Raw genomic sequence first — 21902 nt, 5'->3', positions numbered from 1 at the left:
TTTAACATGTTAAAAAGAAACAGTTAATTTTCTTCTTTCTTACAAGTTCATATGCCAGTCTATCACAACTCTTTTAATGGACTCAAATGCACTAGTTTCTTGGACTAGAAGCCTAGGAGTGACCCTAGTTCCTCTCTAAATCTTATTACCCATATCTAGTTCATCAGCAAGTACAGTGAATTTTACTTGGAAAAATATATTTAACTCTGTCCAGTTTCCTCCGTTTGTACTGTCATCAATCATAGTCAATTCACTATCATTCCTTACTAGATTATTATAAATGTCTCCTAATCAGATTTCTTCAATTCATTATCCAGAATAACAGAAAACCAGAATAACTCTAAAATTGAATTGTGTTTATCATTTGCTTACATATCTTCAATAGCTTTTCATTGCAACTGACATTAAAACTCTCTATAAGAGCCTAGAAGATCCTATGCAGTCTAGTTCTTTCTTGTTTTTCCAACTTCATTTTATACCACAATTCCTCCAATTCTTTGTGTTTTAACTATATTTTTCATAGGGATAGCTCCTTTTTCTCATCAGTTTTAGGCTGAATTTATCCCTCTGAATACCTTCATAAGGCCCATAATTATAGAGAACATGCATATCTTGTTCACTTTTGATATTCAATTCCCAGTAGGGATTCACAACATAAGTGTGCCATGAATACTTGTTAAAAGAGTTAATAAATAAATGGCTGGAGCATGAAAGACAATGACCATCACTATCCAGGCAATGATCATTACTATCCATACCCAATAGATCTTTGCTGAATGAGTTAAATAATTTAGCATATATAAGCAGTGACTCTCTCTCTCTCTCTCTCTCTCTCTCTCTCTCTCTCTCTATATATATATATATATATATATATATATATATAAAGACATACATATATATACACACACACACATACATATAGTCACTGAAAGACATACAAACACACACACACACACATATATACATATATATATATATATATATATATATATATATATAATACACATGTACACACATACAGTTTCTCAATGTGTAGGGTTTTCCTAAAACAACTGTACCTAATATAATGCTTGGGATTTCTATTTCAGCTTCATAAATTTAATGGGTTGCTTCTGGTCCCATATCATTGTGATATTCTTGCATAAGAAATGCGTGCTATTTTGTCTACTAATTCTTAATATAATGAGAGACTGTGCTTTCATTCTCTTTATTTTTTATTTTTTGCATTCAATATAGTTCACATGACCACAAGAATTAGCATTGTTTTTCAGGTTTTTGGTCCAAGGAGAGTGAAAGGGAAATTTGAAAATATTCAGATAACTTCCCAGTGAGAACATTAACATCATTCTTTGTTCCTTTTCCTCTTGTCTAAAATGCCAACTTTTATACCAAAAATTAATTTTTCTATATATTGCCAAGCACCTCATTATTCGGGAACATCTAGTTATTAATGATATTTTTTTATTTTAGCATTTGGCACTATACTCAGGGAGCGCTTCTCTGTTGCCATAGGATACAGTTGAAGGAAACAGTGAAAATGAGGGTAGGAGTAATTAGAAACATGATTCAAGTTACATTCATCTTGTGTCTGGCTGAAATTTCTTAGGATTTGATGAATTTTGAAACCATTAGTATTCTTGTATAGGCATGGAGATTAAAAAAAAATTCCTGAAAAATCATTATTACCTGTTTTAAGAGATACTGCTTAGGGAGTTAGTCATTTTAAAACAACTTAAGATCCTTGACTAATATAGATGATAACATACCGAACTAAGTCTCTTACCCAAACCCTTTAACTAAATAAAATCATTAATCTGTCAGTTCTCTTTTACAAATTATACTAGACTTTGCTGTAGGAAGCATGAGGCAAAAATCTCCTTCTTCTCAAGAATTTAAACTGAAATAGATGGCTGTGTTCATAGATATACTGTATCCCTTTGAAGGATAGTTACAAATGTGCACACTTCCAACCTTTTGAGCCTTAGCAATGTGGAAATTTTTTTCTGGATCAGAGCTGGAGGACTGATTACTGTGAATTTTATTACAAGACTCTGTAATTACTTTGAAGATTCTCTAGAGGACCAGTTGGGTTGCCAGAGAATTTCTGTCCTTAACACCTAACCACAGAATGCCCTTGGAAATTTAATAGCAAAAAGATCATGTTTTGAATATATATAGTCCTATTCAATTTACAAAGTATTTGCATAGTTGATATCTCATGTGAATCCCCATAAGGGTAGTCTAGCACATATTATCCCCATTTTTCAGATAAGGTAATTCTGGTACTGGGAATTTGAACAATTTTCTTATAATTTTTAAATAGCAGAACTGGGATTTGAACCTATATATGCTTTTCTCCAAAAATTGGTGCTCATGCAACCATTATTTGCTGCCTATTTGGAGGGCATTTTGATTTGTAATATACCAACCTTCTTTTTCTCCCCCACAGTTCATATAACTTGAATTATCTGCCTCTCCTTACTCATATTTGTTATATCTTACATGTGAATTAGACAAATAACTCATTTTTTCCTGGAAAGATCAGTCCATTATTTTCCATTGAATTTAGACAAGAAATAATCAGGTTTTAATTTTAATTGGTTTATTTCATTTATTTATCAATTTAAGTGGTTCTGGGAATGGAACTCAGGGCCTTCACATGGTAGGGAAGTGCTCTACCAGTTAGCTATATCCCCAGCTCTTTAAATATAACTATTAATAATATAATTACAATAATATAGAATAATTAATTTACGCTCAGTGCTGAAAAATTTTAAAGAAATATGAAGCCTAATGAGCATTAAAATAAAAAAATTAACCATAATTCCATCATCCAGAGATCAACAATGTTTAATACTTCGGGATGCATTCTTCCTAGAATTTTCTGTTCAAAACAGTTTTTCTACTAGGATGCTCTCCCTTTCTCACCTCTGCATGAGAGTAAAGTTTTGCCTGCTACATGTCATATTTTTGTGCAAGATGAACAAAGAAAAATTTTAATCTAAGCAAGGAAGAACCAAGAAGGTATGTCATCTATTTCATGAAATCACAAAGGAAACAGACAAGTCAGAAATAGTTTGTAATTATTTTGTTGTTGTTATCCATATCATCAAATTCCCTCTTTCCACTAGCATCATTAGAACTTCCCAAAACTAGTTGTGCTTATGTTGTTAAAAACCCATGTTCTTTTCTTTCAGGTTTTGAAGACCATGATCACATGGATGCACCTAACTAAATACTACCTGGGGACATGGTGGTTTTTTAGAGAACACATCTAAATTGCTAACTAATTCCTTGGTGTACCACTCAACATAGGACATCATTTGATTTTCACTATCAGAAATCTCCAAATTTTCTCCACCATGTTATCTTTATTAGCTTGAACTCCTTCCCTAAAATGGTCCTTCTGTTGATCCTGTCAGTCCTGCTTTTGAAAGAAGATGTCCGTGGGAGCGCACAGTCCAGTGAGAGGAGGGTGGTGGCTCACATGCCAGGTGACATCATTATTGGAGCTCTTTTTTCTGTCCACCACCAGCCTACTGTGGACAAAGTTCATGAGAGGAAGTGTGGGGCAGTCCGTGAACAGTATGGCATCCAGAGAGTGGAGGCCATGCTACATACCTTGGAAAGAATCAATTCAGACCCCACACTCTTGCCCAACATCACTCTTGGCTGTGAAATAAGGGATTCCTGCTGGCATTCAGCTGTGGCCCTAGAGCAGAGCATTGAGTTTATAAGAGATTCCCTCATTTCTTCAGAAGAGGAGGAGGGCTTGGTACGCTGTGTGGATGGCTCTTCCTCTTCTTTCCGCTCCAAGAAGCCTATAGTAGGGGTCATTGGGCCTGGCTCCAGTTCTGTGGCCATTCAAGTCCAGAACTTGCTCCAGCTTTTCAACATACCTCAGATTGCTTACTCAGCAACAAGCATGGATCTGAGTGATAAGACTTTGTTCAAGTACTTCATGAGGGTTGTGCCTTCTGATGCCCAGCAGGCACGAGCCATGGTGGACATAGTGAAGAGATACAACTGGACATATGTGTCAGCGGTACACACAGAAGGTAAGTTCTTTTCCATGCATGAAATATGTCTTCTGATGCATTCATCAACTTCCCTATTAAAATTTCAGGTTTTGGAAGGCTAACTATTCCTTATTATTTTGGACATTGTGAATTGCTTCAATTATGCTAGTATGATTCAAAGGGACTGAATGGAAGATATCTAGAGAAACATTCATATTAGTTAATGTAATTAAGTAAATTACATGGTTATGTGGCCATAAATTATTTGAATTTGCATTATATCATTTCTACTTTTGCTATAAATAATATTTGCTGTAAAAATATAAAAAAATTTGATATTATTAGATGTTTTTAAGTTTTATAGATTTTCATTGAACATCTCACATATTTAATATAAAGTTGCTCCTACTGCCAATTTTATCTTATATAGAGAGGTAGATATGAATGCATATAGGAATGAACGTAGCCAGTTCCAGTCCAAGCATATTATAGAAATTACCAAACAGTTTAGTCTTACATCTGTTTTTTTCAATAGAGTTCATGGTCAAACTAAAATGAAGATAAGAATGAATTAATTTCATCCTTGTATAGAACATACTTGGAAAGTATGATTCTTAACAATTCAACACAAGTTTGCTTTGAAAATTATTACTTCTTTATATTGAAAGAAGAGTGAGTTAGGAAAATATCTAATAATATTTATAATATATTAATATATTATTAATGTATTATTACATTTATAATAACAAGTAGCTTGTTGTTGCTTATAGTAATTTAAAAATGCTTTGGAATACTATTAGTCCTTCAGTAAGGCTGTTTTGGATAGGTTTGCTTTAACTTATTGGGGTTAAGTGACTGAAATGGTGAGAATCACTTGTTATTTCACACACTTTCCTGGACAAAAAGAGGCATATATTAAGCAATATAATATCTTGAAGAGTGTACAGCACATTTTTATAAATAGTTAAATTATTGTGAAGATTAGTTAAGATTTTAAAAATTCCTGTGATCACATATTATTGTGGCCCAAGCAATCCAATCCTATAAAACTTGATGTTACATTATTAACAAATTAGTGAAATGATCTCAGTCAGTTTAACTTTAGAGGTTAGAGAAAATGATCAATCAGATATAGCAGATTTTCATTATCAAGTGGCATATTATCATGAATTAATTTAATTCATGATATAGAACTGCATAAATATACAATGGAATTCTATACAGATTGAAACTTTACCTCTGGAAATTTTCATATAAATAGAGAATAAATTTGAGGTTGATATAGAGAGATTTTGAGCAACGAGTAAATATTTGGACTAGGACAATTTAGATTATTTTTCCTTTGCTGGGAAAATTTTCTCATTTTATTCTGATCATTTTACTTTAGAAAATCAAACCCAGACCCTAGGAAAGTACACTACCTCTTAGTCACTCCTTGGCCCCTCCTTTTTTTCCTAATACTAAGATTTTTCTTATAAACTATTCTTTTATTTGATTTTCACAACCATCTGGTGATATAGAGAATCCAGAAATTTTATAACCATTTTATTTATTTTTATTGCTCTACTTAGTTACACATAATATTAGAATATATTTTGACATATTCATACAAGCATAGAATATATTTTACAAATATAAATATTCTAGGAGTTTAAAAATTTATCCAATATATAACTAATAGTAATATTGGAGATAGGGACAGAGGTCATAGCTACAGACTTCTTAATCAGTGTACTATCATAATTTAATAGAATTCTATAGAGTCATACTCTAAGGATACATTTGTGTAACACAAATTTGTTAAACACAAATATATGCAAGTCCTGCTGATAGTTTTGTGAAGGACAGCTCCATGTTTTATATATCACAGTCTTCAATGGGCTTGCAATCTGGCAAAGGGTATGAAGCACGCATGAATACTTATATGAGCATAATTCAAGGTGACAATTGCAAATAAGTCTCTAAAGTAAATTGACAGGGAAAAATTACCTTCTGTCTGTGGTGATGGGGGTCATGGTTATCTTAGAGGAATTTGATAGTTAAATCTTAACTGGAAGAATACTGACAATTGTTGAAAATTAAGAAAGATTGCATTTCAGCTAAGGACATGAGGAAATATGAGAAGGTGAGAACTTCCTTCTAGCTTCAGAAGAGAAAGTTTGGTCACCATATGGGAGAAGCCAATCTGAGATTGTGCTCCAAGTGAGACTCAGAGCTCCCAGTGAAACTCAGAATCAGGGTCATTGACTTTTACTTATTTAAACTGGTATCTTGATCTTAATGTGCAACAATAGTAATTGAATTGTAATTGAATAGTAATAAATTATGATGCATTAACACATTATTATGTAGCAATTAAAATGAATGGGGAGCTCCATAGAAAATTAAATAATACTAGTGATTTCCAAGATTATTTTGTGAAAACAACTAGATGTGGTTCTGTGCATATGATATTTCTACTTGCTTAAAAAAGTTTTTACACAAAGCATTCAATGGCATATTCATAGAATTGCTCACAGAAATGAGTAAAACAACTATTTGTCTTTCTGAGAGGAAATATAAGTAGTTAGGGAATATGATAGAATGGGAGAGATTTACTTTTCATCTGTAACTTTTACATACATGTGTTCAAAGTTGTGTGTTACATGCATAATTTTTACCGACCATCTTTTGATGTGGTGTGTTACTTGCATAAATTTCTTATTGTAATATATCACTTATAAGAAAATACTCTGAGGGTAAAATTAAGACAAATGAAATTGCATTGCCAAAATTCAAGAAAATTACTATGGTGACACCATACCAGCAGGATTCAGGAGAGAATAAAATTTAGAACTGAGCATTCAAAAATAAGAAGAAACACTCTGGATTACTGCTTTATGTGACTATGTTAAGACATATTTGTTTTGTTTTGATTCCAAGCAAATGTGTGATAATGGAGTTATATGGTTTAGGACTTGTAGTTTATCAATATGAATGGCATGGTAGAAATTTTCACAAGGCAAAATTCACCTCCAGGATCTGAAAAGTCCTTGAGTCAAATGAGATACAGCCCTGTTGGATTCTGTGGAAGCTCTCCAAGGATATGCCTGGTTTTCTGTTGCTTGGCCCTTCAAAAATCCTCCGTGTGATCTTATATAAACTGAAAATGCCAGTTCTTACTTTAGCTTCTCTCTCTGGCTTGCTTAGGTTAATTCTCCGTAGTCACAGAACAATCAGTCCTGTACCTTGTACTTTATTTTTATGTTCTTATAATTATGCTCTTTTGCTTTTCCTTTTTGAAAAGTATAAAAATTTCCAAACACTTTCACATGAGCCATCATGTTGTATGAAAAGATACGGTCCTATTTTCAAAAATATCTACCCCAAATTGCCCATTTATTTTGTACTTCAACCTGACAGTACTATGTCACTCAATCATGACAGCTACCACAGATATTTCTTCAAGAAAGTGTATGCTGGCCCAGAAATCCAGAGGAGAACACTGGAGACCTGAGTTTCAGCTTTAATATTAATCCACTAAACTTGGACTCCCATGTTTTATGAATTTTATAGTCTGAGGGAATGACTATTTATTGTGGCTTTTTGTATGAAACAGAAGTTATGCTTAGAACTTCCAGGCAAAGAGATTCATAGTACAAAACAAAACAAAGAAAACAGGTTTTTTCCAGGGCAAAATAAACTAGCACTTTGACCCTGTAGACAAAGGAAAGATGTAGTGACTCAGGAGAAATATTTCACCTTTTTAAGGGAGTCAGTCCAGTCAGCACCCTCTCTGCTCTAAGACAATTTAAAGGGACACTTCCCTCAGTACTTTTCCAAACCTAGACCTATATGTCCATTATAGTACAGGATCAATAATGTTTATCTGTTCAGGGCTGGAGCAGATCTACTTAATTGGAGGCTTCAGTTAACTGGTCCCTAAATCCACATTATTCGCTTTGTAATTGGACAGTTCTTTTCCACTTTTATGCACATTGGTCTGGTTACTCATTGCTTTAGTAAATATAATTTGGTTGAAGTGGGGACTTCCTTGATAGTCTGTCTTGAAACTTGATCATCACCAGGTGAGGCAGGAGTATACTCAAGTTTTCCATAGGAGATTATTGTGAACCTGTTGACATTAATCATGTGAGATCTCACAATAGACCAACACAATTACATTGCAGACCTACAGCCTATTGCAATCCCATAAATGACCCAGCTGAAACCATAAACATTACCCAGTTGACTGCAGACCCATTTGTGAGCAATGATAAATGCTTTCAGGATGGAGGTCAAAAGAACCATACTCATCCCAGTGACTTTAGATTCCAGCTCCTCTCCATACAAGTGGGTACCATTGTTATGCCTAAACTTTGAAATCAAAACAAAATAAGTTTATTTAAATTAAATGTATTTAAATTAAATTTATCTAAATTAAAGAGAACAAATGTGCAGGCAAGAAATGCTTCATTGTATAAGTAATGCTTCAACCCCATATTCATGGGGATCAGTGCAGCATTTCTATACATGAACAAAGCATATACTGATCAAATACATGCATACATAGTCTTGTGATTGGATATTTAGTTGTTCCTTGAAACCTAAATATTATAATCACTTTTGTGTATTCCATTATTCTTTCTTTTTTTTGTATTTCATTATTCTATTATTCTGCCGGATCTATCTTAATTTCATTGAGAAAAGTAATTACTGGGCTTGGTTTACTATTCAAAACCAAACCTACTGTACTCTCTGCATGATTCACAGGATTTTCACACTTTATAGTTTTTGCTGACTTTAGTTAGAACTCTACCGTATATTCCCCAGGGTCTACTGGAGAATCCAGCATATTAGAGGTGCTCAAGATGGTTTGCTAAATGGATTAATTTCTATTACAATAATATATAACCCATTGTTTATGACTATATAGTGTGTGGATAAATAGCAAGCACTTGTAATTTTTCACAGTTTTGCTTTTTTTATGAAATGAGGTGCCAAAATGCCTCCCTTGATTAATTGTAAAATGCGGTTCACACTTCACTCCCTTTTTTGTTTTCACTGGTTCTTGAAATTCTTATTTTTGTTTAATGAAACAAGAATACCGCTCTTTTTTTTCCCCTAGGGAAAAATGTGTTAATGATACTCTGGTGGAGGGAATATACTAGTAAGTTGTTCTGGTAACATAACATCATGAAGAATATTGTCTTTAGGTCAGACTATAGATTGCAATATTCTACTTGTTTCTGATTATAATATGGTTTTCCATCAAGTATTTACTTATATATACGATCACAACCAAGCTTTGGCTGAAAGTGCTTTATTTTGCTTTATAGTCTATATGCTAAAGTTCAACTTCTAAAATGTGTTTTTATTAGCACAAATTAATTGTACATGTTAATGGGGGCTCAGGACATTACTTCTGTACATAAGTAAAGCATATACTGATCAATTATAGATACATCCCATCACCCACATCACCCATATCACCACACCCCATCACCCACACCCTTCCTAAACTTTAATAATTACATTATACTTTTAGATTAATTTTTTATAAATTTCTATGTATGAGAAAAACACATAATATTTGTCTTTATGTGTCTGGCTTGTTTTACCTTACATAATGACCTCTAGTTCCATTCATTTTGCTTCAAATGACAGGATTTCATTCTTCTTTATGACTGAATAATATTCCACTATCTCTATATACTGCCTTTTTCTTTATCTATTCTTCTGTCCATTGCTAACAAGATTGATTCCATATTTTGGCTCTGGGAACATTAGCACAGTAAATATAGGCAGGCAGCTTTAAGTGGGGACACACTTTCCCCATCTCAACTTCTCTGCTAATTTTGACTCTATAAAGACCATAGTTACGTTTGGGAAGATAAAAAAAAAGTACATTGCAATAGGGTTGCATTTTGTTTCTCCAGGGGCTGAGAAGTTGAGATAAATTTTAAAATAATGATGGTAACAATTCACATATACAAGCTATGGTTTGTTTTATAGAACATTGACACTGGAAAGATGATAGGCAAGCATTTATTCTACCTTCATTATTTTTCAGTTGAAAAATCAGAGAAAGAAAGGTCAGATAATGTGGCCTTTTTTTGTCACATAATTAGTTAAGAGTTTTGGAACTCAGGATCCCAATCTACACTTCACTTTGTTTCCATATCATGGTTGAAATTGTTATTCAAATTTTCTCAGGGGAAAAAAATCATTGAATTTGTGACCATAACTAATAGTAGCCTGGCTTTCCTATTTTCAGGACTCATTTAAATTATATAATTTCTGGCTTGGATTCTGACTCACATATGATATGACATCCTTGCTTCCTCTTTCACAGGTACCATTTCTGTCCATTCATTGTTGAAAATACTAGAAAATTTCCCCAAAATATATGAGGGCCCAGAGGACTAATTTAGAAAGAAGTTTGTTTGGGGAGGATGTCACTGCACTGTTCCTCCAAGAAACAGAAACAAATTTCTTGGGTGATATGCAACTGTAGATATTTCTACAGTTTCAATTAATCAGATGCTTCCTTGAAAAAAAAAAAAAAAGACCACCTCTGAGTTTCCATGTCTGTCAGTTATTCTGTATGTACCCATTGTATGGATGTGAGCTGCACATGTGTATGTTTTTCCTTGGTCTCCATTATTCCAAGATCTCATAGAGGTAATATTATTGTCTGAGCTTTAGGGTTTATATATTCGGAAAGTTCAGTCATTTTGTTTACTAAAGAGAAACCTTGTGACTCACTTAGTTATAGTAATCTTATTAACTTAAGGTTCATAATGTTCAGGTATGAGCCACAGAGGTTGATTCTGAGTAAGGAAAGCTGGGGAAGCATAGAGTATGATGTGAGGTATAATGTTCAAAAGTTCTTTTTGAAAGACAAAACACAGAACAAAAATTATAGTACACATGATGTAAACTACACAAGGAAAGCACATAAGAGAAAGCAAAGAGAGGGATTCTCAAAAATATAGAGAGTTTATCTCGTGGAACATTTTCCTGTACCTTTATTCTTTCATTTCCTTCCTTCCTTCCTCCCTTCCTTCCTTCCTTCCTTCCTTCCTTCCTTCCTTCCTTCCTTCCTCCTTCCTCCTTCCTCCCTCCCTCCCTTTCTTCCTCCTTATTCTGTTTCTCTCTCTCTCTCTCTCTACTAGGGATTGAACCCAGGGGCGCTTAGCCACTGAGCTACATCCCCAGCCATTTTTATTTTTATTTTTACTTTTATTTTGAGACAGGGTCTTGCTAAGTTGTTTGGGTCTTACTAAGTTGCTGAGGCTGAATTTGAACTTGCAGTCCACCTACCTCAGCCTCCTGAGTTACTGGGATTATAGACTTAGATCATCACACTCTCTCTGTCTTTCTTATTTACAATTTTTCATCTACTTTCATCAACAGAAAATTTAAAAAAAAAATTTAGGCTGTTCACATAAGTCTGGTCAAGAATTGTAATCTTTTTTACTATTCCATTGATTTGAGGGTAGATAAATGAAATATGAAGAGTATTACTAAAGCCTATATAATTAATACTTTGAAATGGAAAAAGATAAAATTATAAGGACTAGTTGTTCTAAAAGAAAGATATCTGGGTGGGACTAGATGTTTTTACTCTATGATTCTGAGAAAGTCACTTCAGTCCCTTCCCGCATTTGTCATATGAAGTGGGAGGTGGAAAGGCCACTCTCATGGGTCACTTCCAAGACTAACCTTCTGTGATTTGCTTTGCTCAAGTGTCTACAGACTACAAATGGGCTACATTAAATGCTGGGCATCACACTTAATATAAGTGAAACCAAGCATGACATATTCAAATGAGCGTGGCAGGAATGTTTATGAGACTTGAAACCAGGTATTCAGAGAACAAATTTAGCAGAGAGAAGACAGGACATGGTAGAACCCTGATTTAAACTTTAAGCATTGGTATATTTAGGTCTTTGTAAAGTTTAGGTAGAGAGGACCTAAATTCATTCTCAATGGCCAGGAACTTTACAAAGATCTAGTTTATTGAAATACCACAGTAACAAATTTTAGTTCAGTGATTAGAACCATTAACAGGAACAGAGTCTTTAACATGAACAGAACTAGTTTTTGGAAGGAATTGCCTCTACATTTGGAAGGATGTAGTCAATCAATTGTCCATAACTCCGATGCAAAAGCCTAGAATGGGCAATCATTGGGAGGCTATGGAAAAATGAATGTAAACCTCAGTTGGAGAATGGGGTTGAATTATTTTTCCTTTTATACAGCCATCAATATCATTTGAGATTCTATTGTTCTGTTAGCTAAAATGTGATTAAATATTAAATATTTTTCATAAATTTGTTAGTTCACTCTTTTATTCAATAATTTTCCTTAAAAAGTGGCCACTTTACAGATTAGAAAATAAATATGGAAAGAGAAAATAATTTTCCCATAATATTGCAGCTAGGTAGTGGCAGAGTAAGGATTCAGATGCTAGGTCCACCCTTTTAAAACAAATCTAAATCTTCTTACTTTGTATTGGAGAAGTTGTAGCTTTAAGGAAAAGTGAAGTGCACATCTGAAGATTTGTTTTCCTTTCTTAAGAAACAAAGGATACTATGTGTTTTCCCACAGATAAAATCTTTTAAGCATGTCACCTATGTCTTTTTATCCAGCTTCCATGGCAGCACCTTTTCTTGTTCCCAGAGAATGGATTAATTACAGTAAAAAGAAATTAAGGAGGAGGCAGTGTGGCAACCAGTTGACCTCACAGAAGAACTTTCTGAGAGTCTGATGATGAGTACAGACTGTCGCTGGTCTGTTCACATCTCCCCTACAGGCTCCACACTGTCCTTCAGATGGGAGTTATTAGAGGGAGCAATATGGTACACATTTTTCAAGAGTAGGAGGACATATTGTTAAATGACGCAGCCTTATGTATGAAAAACTATTCTTTGGGATTCATTGGTGCGAGGAGTTATGAAATCTCATTTTGGCACATTCAGTTTAACTAAAATTGCTGAATGAAGGAATTTTTTTTTTTATTTTCTCAACATCTTTTGAAGATGTGAATCTCAGGCCAAAAAAAAAAAAAAAAGGCAAAATAAAGTGAGATAAGAAGATGAGATAACAATGTTAGAAGTAAGAGCAATTCCATCAAATGGGTAAACTGCAGTGGAGTCATGACCTTAAATTCACAAAGCTTATTGCATAGCCGTCTCTGGAAACTGAGTACCTTACACTTTCAGCTATTACTATAAACACAGAAAGGATTGAGTGCAGATCCTGATTAATCTTGCTAGTACAGAGACTTTGGTCAGGTCATTTAATTTAATTTTTTTTTTTTTTTTTTTTGCTATAAAATTGACATAATACCATCCCATACAATTGCTGCGAAACTGAATATAAAGCACTTAACATCAAGCTTGGCACATAGCAGGTATTCAATAAAACCTTCTTAGGTTTGCTTGCCAAGAACTTGCCTTATTGGCCATGGAGAAAAGTGCCCATAAATGATATTTCAATTTGGTTTTGCCTATATAAAATTGACTACCAGGTGAAGTAGAGAATTGGTAAGGAAAGAGATACTCTGTACTCTTCCAGTTGCAGATGCATTCTGAGAGCCATTTAAGGGTAGCAAATTGACAAAGTCTGAAAAATCCCACAGCCATGCTGTTAGCATAGTTATTCTTGCTGTGTGTACATAGGGGATGTGGTATGGAACTAGGGGGGATTCAAGATAGAAAGTTAATTCTATATATTAAGTACTTCTGAAATATTTCTAATTTTCAACAAGCATTAACAACTTTGTAGTAGAAAAAAATAAGCTCAAGCAACAGAAATATAACTTCTTTATAAATTTCAAATTAGAAATGCTTATGGACATTTAGTAGTTTGTAACTAGAAGATTTGTTAACAGGAGATATGGTATAGCACATAGAAGCATGCCACAGCCGTGAGTATAAAACTAAAATGAAATAATATGAATCTGAGGAAACAAAATAAATACTTATATTAAATAGCTACATTTGTGTAAATACCAGTTTGATGCTCTCTTGCAAATTGTTGTAGCTGCAATAATAATAACTATTTAAAAGTGTTTACTGTGTTCTCAGAAATTATAAAAGCTTTTTGTAATCTATGACGAGATATCAAGATATAGATTTGGAGTCCTTATTAATATAATATTAATGTCATCTTATAACCCAAATCATAGATACAGTGAAAAGTAGGTATTTCTTCATTCCTTTCCTCAAGGGCTCTAAAAGTATAACTATTTCTATTTTTGTCAATTTCCTCACAGACATTCTTCAGTCTTATTTGGTTATATATCCTTGTTTCATATATCTTTATTTTACAGTATTTGAGTTAGGATTTTAAGTTTTTCTTTCCCTACTAGGACTAGAAAAATATTTTTTTAAAATAAAACTATATTGTATTATAATATTATGAATTCTTGTCCTTTAGAGAAGGTGGAAAAACAAAAGTCAAGTGAGACATATTGAAGTGTCATGTAAGTTTAATTTCAATTTCTTGGAACTGGAAAAATCAAAACCAAAAATAAGCTGGTGATTAATATTTATATCAAAGTAATTTAAGAAAAGGCAAAGCCTATATCAAGACACTAGAAAAGTAGACACATTATTTAGCTATCTTATTTGTAATCAAATTTAATTGTTTCAATTCTCAAATTATTACATTCATCCCTGCCATGTAAGCATAATTGGTTCTAAGTTTTTTCTCAGAGGAAATAAATGCTGAAAAATGACAACTGAAAACATTAAGTTGTCTATAAATTAATTATACAACTTTGTATTTACAAATAATTGACAAAATCAGATCTTCTTATACCTAATGAAATTTTTTAAAAAGCGTTTGAGAATTTGATGGTACTTTCAATTTACCAAGTTTTTGAAGTTGTGGTAACAATTGAAAGATGTTGATTTTATCAAAATATAATTTTGATAAAATGCAATATATTTAATTGCAGATACATATAATATATGAAAGCATATTAAATAGAGTTCAAGATTCATGTAATACTAATACAAGTGTTTTGGTGTATTCAGTAATTTACAGGTACTTATTGGCTATGTACCATATGGTTGAATCTGTGGTAGACATTATGAAAAATGTGAGATGGAGTCATTGACTAGCACCTGACTTACCTCAGAGGTTCACCAATCAAGGGTTTCATATTAATGTCAAATTCACCCTCATAGGAAGAACATACGTACACATAAATGAAGACCAACAAAGATAGCTGTGTGGCAAGGGATGACTATATTCAAGAACTAGATGCAAGAAAAGATATTGCCAAGTATAATTTGGAAAATTATGCATTTTAAAGGTGTTTTTAAAAATTTATCAGAAAAGAATCTCTACTTATGGAACTTATACAAATAATACAAATGTAATATGTGACCCTGGAAATGGGATATAACACAATTAATAAGAATAAAATGGGATTGGCATCCCTAGTCAAAACTTAAGAATATCAATGTGTCATATTTCATTTGATGCACTGCTTAGTGATTTAATTCTGAGATTAAAGAAAACATATGGAACACCCTGCATTGCCTTGTCTTTCTCTTTTATTTATGCCACTGAGCATCCCTGATCTAGTAGAAAGTTGAGATAAGAAGTTTGAGTTAGATGTCGTTATGTGCATTCTTTTATAAAATTATTCATCCTCACCAACAAATATTTTTTAACAACTTTAAATAATAAACCATAAAATATATAATCACAACTAATTAAGATACTCTGTATTGTTTGACAAAATTGAGACAAATTATTTTTATGGAGTTTTAGAACTCTGACAATTATCTATGTAAAGCTAAGAAAACCTGAATGCTTTTTATTCTATCTAACCATACTAAATTTTTCTTGGCACAAATTTAACATCCTTTGAGTGATATTATAATCACAGACACTTCCTGGTCTCTTGTCTCTATCTTGAAATCCTAATCTTCTCCCTCTTCCTAAGATTTTTTTTTGTAGCTATAAATTTTAAATGTTTTCAGCTCCTTTACGTAATCCTAGAATTGATGGTTTTATTGAATTTGTTTTACTTATTTGAATCACACATTTTTTGAAGGAGAGTGCATTATTTTGTGATTTTAGAGAATAGTAATTAGGGTATGTTTGACAGGTAGTTCCCTTCAGAGTCTCAAAGATCATTCCTTGTCTGTTTTTTCTTTACTCTGTCTGTAGATGGAAAATTACTCTGTATGGTTAGAATACTTGAAAAGGCTATGCCATTAGTAGAAACAAGAATACCATATAGATAGAAAAAAGAAAAATATGTTTTAAAATTTTTATCTATGAAATATTAAAGTGGTCATGAATGGAGTTTTCTAGATTGACCATGATCCCTAATCATAGACAACTGGAATAATTTTAATCATTCCAGAGAAAGGGCAGAAGAAATTCATGCTGAAGTGCTTGAACTTGAATATGGGAACTTCCTTTCTCAACTATTTATCAAATCAACTTATTTGGTTTTGAGGTCAATAATAAATGAGTTCATCTTGAGTTTACTCTTGGGACTATATTTTATTTCCCACTTTGGGACGATCTTTACAAATACCCTCATTTGCAAGGTGACAGATGGCTATATCGACACTTTCTATACTAATTTTTATGATCAATTTTTATTGACTAATCAGTTAATGCACTTTGTAAACCTAAAGCTGCCTGATATATTAATTGATTAAATATAATGGATATTCACTATGTTCCAAGGTCTATATACTTTAAACTTTTATTTTGAAATACTTAGTACATTTCTGTGAAAATTAGTGGCTAATCAAAACGTCCACTAATGATGTCTGCTTCACATTAAATATAATGAGATGTTGATTGGCAGTCATGGTTAGGGGAATGCCTTGAACTTTTTTTTTTTCCACACTATATCCATGTTCTATCTGTAATTAGCAAATATTTAGAGTATCAGATCTAGGAGTGCCCTGAGAATTATAATAGTAAGATCACTGAATAGTAATCAAGAAGAGCTGATACACAGAATTCAGATTGACCTGAGTTCAAATCCCATGTCCATCATTATTCGTTGTAGAGATGAGGCAAGTTCTTCAAGTCTCATTACTACATTTCAGAAAAGTCTTGATTAACAATGTATTTAGCTCATAGGGAAATTGTGATCATGAATTTAATATAAAATCTATCAGATAATATACATTCAAAATGTTAGCTGCTATTATTTCTAAATATAAAAAGAAATTTTAGATATTATTTTATATTTAGAAAAAAATAATTTTAAAAATCATTACTTCATATTACCATTATTTATTGTCATTTAGATTTGAGGTAACCTTCAAAAACTCATGTATAAGACAATTACAGAAAGTTTAGAGGTGAAATGATTGGATTATTAAAGCCTTAACTCAATCAGTGCATCAATCTACTTGAATGGACTAACTAGATGGGAACTGTAGGTAGATAAGTAGGGTATTACTGGAGGAGGTGGGTCACTGGGGGCATGACTTGGAGGTTTATATTTTGTCCCTAGTGAGCACAACTCTCTCTGTTTCCTGATTGACATGTCTTAGACTGCCTTCCTTTTCCTCATCCTCCACCATGATGTTCTGCCTTACCTCAAGCACAGAGCAATGAAGTTGGCCATCTATGGACTGAGACCTCTGAAACTTTGAGCTCCCAAATAAACTTCCTCCACTAAAATTGTTCCTGTCAGGTTTTCTAGGCAGAACAGTGAAAAAGCTGACTAAAACTGTATTCCAAAAGAAATAAAACTTTCAATTTTTTTTTTGTCTTTCTTATGAACAATTTTATGAAGTACCTGTAGCACGTATTTTTGGAATTCATCTTTGCTTGCATTTTTTTCTTTTTACTCACCAAGTTTTTTTTAAAAAATATATTTTCCTATGTTATTCATATTCTTTGTGAACATAATTACCCATGACCTTATAATATCCTTTTTCCACATTAGTGAATATTGTTATAAGTAATGGGAGTGAATTGTTTTTATGGTAGGGGATTTAGAACTTCTTTGATGTCCTTTACAGCATTTGCCATACTTTGGAGTAGATAAGTGTCAAATAAATAGTTACTAAATTAAATCTATTTCAAGTTGAATTAAATTATGGCCATATGTCCTAATAAGAGCATAAAAATGCTGAATAATGTGGAAATGTTTTCTTTTCATACACAGAGGTCTGTCTTATTTTATAGCCTATACCATGCTGACTAATTCATGAGAGCATGATCTGCATGGCAACTCCAGACTTTAAAATTTATTCCTTGATGCACAAGTCTGAAATCTGAGGCTTTGTCATAAACTAATGCTATCTAATAAACCAAATTGTATGCCTTTATTTCTGTAGCCTGTTTATATCTATAGCATAGTTAGTAATTTCTCCCGTGCTTCAAAATAGTCAAGTGAGCAATTGAGTATAGTGTTGAATGGTCAAGGATAACTAGGCCTGTCTAGTGAGTAAGCTGTCAGAATGACAGGGGCAGTGGCAGATGAAAAGTGGGAGTCAGATTGGCCCTGCATCCACAGAAGATGAGAGGAAGCCCTATTCCTTCTGTCCTGTGTACTCACTTGGTCATTCGTCACTTTAACACCTACACCTTGTCACATGGCTTACTTGTAGTGTATGGTTTCAACAGTATGTAATATGCATTGAGAAAAATTACATGGTAATGAAATTAATTTTGGCTGTGGTTTCTTTTTTTATTAAATTTTACTCAATACACAGAGAAAGTGTGGTTAGTCTACTATATTTCTTTTCTTTCCAAAAGGAGCTAGGATGCAAGAAATAATAACAGATTACACTCACTGAATGAATATTACCTGTTAGTATTTTCATGCATGTGATATTATTTTCTCTTTGTATTGGCTTGTAACATAGATACTGTCATTTTTATAAGAGTACAGGTAAATAGGAATTCTATATGGCCATAGTATATTTGCAACAAAATCTCATTAGAGGTATTTCTGTCTCCAAGGATTCCATTGCACCATGTTATAGTCAATATTTCAAACTGGTAGTTTCACGTATGATTTTTTTACCATTTTTCTAGAATTCTTCAAAGCAATTTTTTTCTCTACCTATCCAGTATTTTTTAAAGCATATTTTTTAAATCAAATGTTCAACATTGTGGGCTTCCCTTTGCAGCTGAGCAGTAAAGGCAACAAAAACAATATCATGGACACCTTTTCAAGATAGTATGATGCCTCTTTGGACTACTTCCAGGTCATTGTTTGGATCTGATTATTGCATGTCTTTCTCGTAATTCTATTGGCTCTGCATTCCTTCTGTCTGTGTTAATCTGTCTCATAATTTCACTCTTTGAAGTGTTTGCATATGGCCTATTGTTTTCCTTTCCATTTTGTTTCATTGTCTAACTTCTTCACATAAGTCCATCTCAAGTACTGAGCTCACAATTCATCCTCAGCCACCAGGGCAAACCCAGTCAAGCATTACCAGATGAACAGAAATGGTGATTAGGGACACAGGTAGAGGGTTTCTCTTCAGAGCAGCAAAATAATTTTTTTCCCCACATCCACATACCATCCTTGTGTCACAATATATGTGAAGAAAAATAAGGTCTCTGAAACTTAAATAAGACATTCTAGGTTCTATTTATATTTCTCTTAGTTTTCAATTTCTCTTGTCAACATCTTACAGAATTTTGGTCAAAAAAAAAGACATCAAGAGAGAGAAATTAAACTTTCCTGGTGGAAAACTTGCCTATTAATGGTGTAGATCTCTTTTGATTACTTGTCATTTTAGACATTCCTCTGTAGAATAGCTGATTTTGTTATTTTGTAAGTCTTCTATGAGGCAAGACTGAGCAAGGTGTAGAACATAATTTACAGGCAAGATGTTAGGGCCCAATATTAGGTTATAAACCTTGCTCCATACATTTAAAGCTTATTGGTCAAGGTTTTATTGTTGTTTGCAGTTATACAATCAGTAATTGAAAATATGTCATTAAAAATTGAACAAAGTGGAAAAGATGTTTTTCCAATATTGTTGGTCATAACATATTGAAACAGAATACAAGCATTTTCTGTTATTTTGATCTTGAGATCACTATAATAAAAGATGATGAGTCAATATCTTTGTTGATACTTTATGTTTTATTAGATCTAAGTCAAATTAACAAAAATGAATTATATTATTTGAAACAATTAAATTACATGTTAATTAAATATTAAAATAGTCTGCATCTTTAATTGTTGTACTGTCATACTGATTTATGATATGAAGATCCTGACATAAGAATCTGAAATTAAAGACAGGCTGCATATATCTTAATGTCACTAGGGCACAGTAGAAGGCCCATTCAGCATAATTCTTCTTATTCTGGCATGAAGGGTCAAGTTGTCTGAGTCTTTACTTGTATAATTTCTAATGTTTAAAAAGATTAAGAAACACACCCTGAGGTACAATAGCATCAAAGAATTGATGCTACATATGGCTGGAGAAGGAAAGCCCCTGATATATCTGGAACAGTTACAAATGAGTCCATGTTACCTTGGGACTAGGGAAATTCTTATGACTCTAGTGGCTGCCCACTCCCAATTTAATAACATGCCATATTGCTTTAATGTTATCATAGTAGTATGAATCTGGGAAATAGGAGGGAGTGAGCAGAAGAACAAACAAGGCCATCTTGTGTAAAGTTGGAAGCCGAGAGAAGCAAAGAGAAAAGAAAGGATAACATTTCCTGAATTTGTATATGGACCATTCTCTATATTTTTTATTATCTGATTTTTTTCTAATGTATAGTTTATATATACAGAAAACACAAAACACAAACACACACACGCAAACATACACACACACACATACTTTACATGTATTTTGTTCGTGCCCTTAATAGAGCAATGGGGTGCAGTGACAAAATAACTGTTCCCATGAAATGTTATACATCTCTGTTTGTGGAAGCTTCCTTGAGATTCAAAGAAGCAGAAAGATAGGATTAAGGAAGCAGTTACCCAATTTATTGCCAGTCCAGTGAACCCACAGCAGGAACCTTGGGCAAGGGCTGCCTTTAAAGAGGACTGTGCAGTTGATGGAATGACCTTCTTGTTAGTGACGTTTTAATTTTCCCTCCTTTTCCCACATTTTGTTTCTGTTTACAAGGTTGAGGGAGGCAGAAGATTCAAGAAGAAATTTAGGGATAATTTTCTTTTTTTACTAGGTTTCCAAAAAATGCACTAAATCTCATTTATTTTAGTGCCTTTGCAGCATAGACATTTAAAACTGTTCTTCCCTCATAAGTTTTGAAACTCAGAGTATCATATTTTTCAATAAAATTTTATTTATTGTCGACTATGAGGTTGTACAGTGATAAAGATTTATTATAGACTATGAGTTTGTACAGTGATAACTATGACATGGAATCTAGATGATGAGCTGAGGTGATTCTGGCCAAACAGATTATATATCACCATTCCTGGAGACTATCACAAGGAATAGTAAAGGGAGTTGGCTTGGTAGGCAGAATATCCTGTATTTGAATAACCATTCTACCACTATCAGAAAGTACTTATCCTCCCCAAGACTTAGTTTATTTTTTTCTGAGAAATGGAATTTCTTATGATAGCATCAATACTAGAAAAATAAAATAATGATTGTGAGGTCCCTTAGGAGAGTGCTTGGCACATAGTAGGCAGTGCATAAATGTATGTTGGACATACTACTTTTTATTTGGTACTGGAGATCGAACCTAGGGGCACATACTCACTGAGCCACATCCTCAGCCCTTTTTGTATTTTATTAAGAGACAGGGTCTCACTTATGGCCTTGCTAAGTTGCTGAGACTGGCTTTGTTCTCACATTCTTTCTTTCTCAGCCTCCAAAGCCATTAGGATTACTATTTTAACCCAGGACCAGAGATAGCAACATTATTTTAGCACACAATAAT

General features: G+C 33.1%; 1 protein-coding gene across 3 annotated transcripts in view; it reads left to right on the top strand.

The window, feature by feature from the left end:
- The first annotated feature begins 3397 nt into the window (after positions 1-3397).
- Positions 3398-21902, top strand: part of Grm5 (glutamate metabotropic receptor 5) — a 428521-nt gene continuing 410016 nt past the window's right edge. For all 3 annotated transcript variants that reach the window (XM_071616595.1, XM_071616594.1, XM_027942484.3), the window contains exon 1: positions 3398-4058. In XM_071616595.1, the coding sequence (XP_071472696.1) occupies positions 3398-4058 (661 nt within the window). The remainder of the gene's footprint in view (positions 4059-21902) is intronic.

Source organism: Marmota flaviventris, chromosome 9 (assembly GCF_047511675.1).
Source record: "Marmota flaviventris isolate mMarFla1 chromosome 9, mMarFla1.hap1, whole genome shotgun sequence".
NCBI lineage: Eukaryota > Metazoa > Chordata > Mammalia > Rodentia > Sciuridae > Marmota > Marmota flaviventris.
Note: the sequence above shows the minus strand (reverse complement) of the source record. Positions and strands in the feature narration are given on the sequence as shown.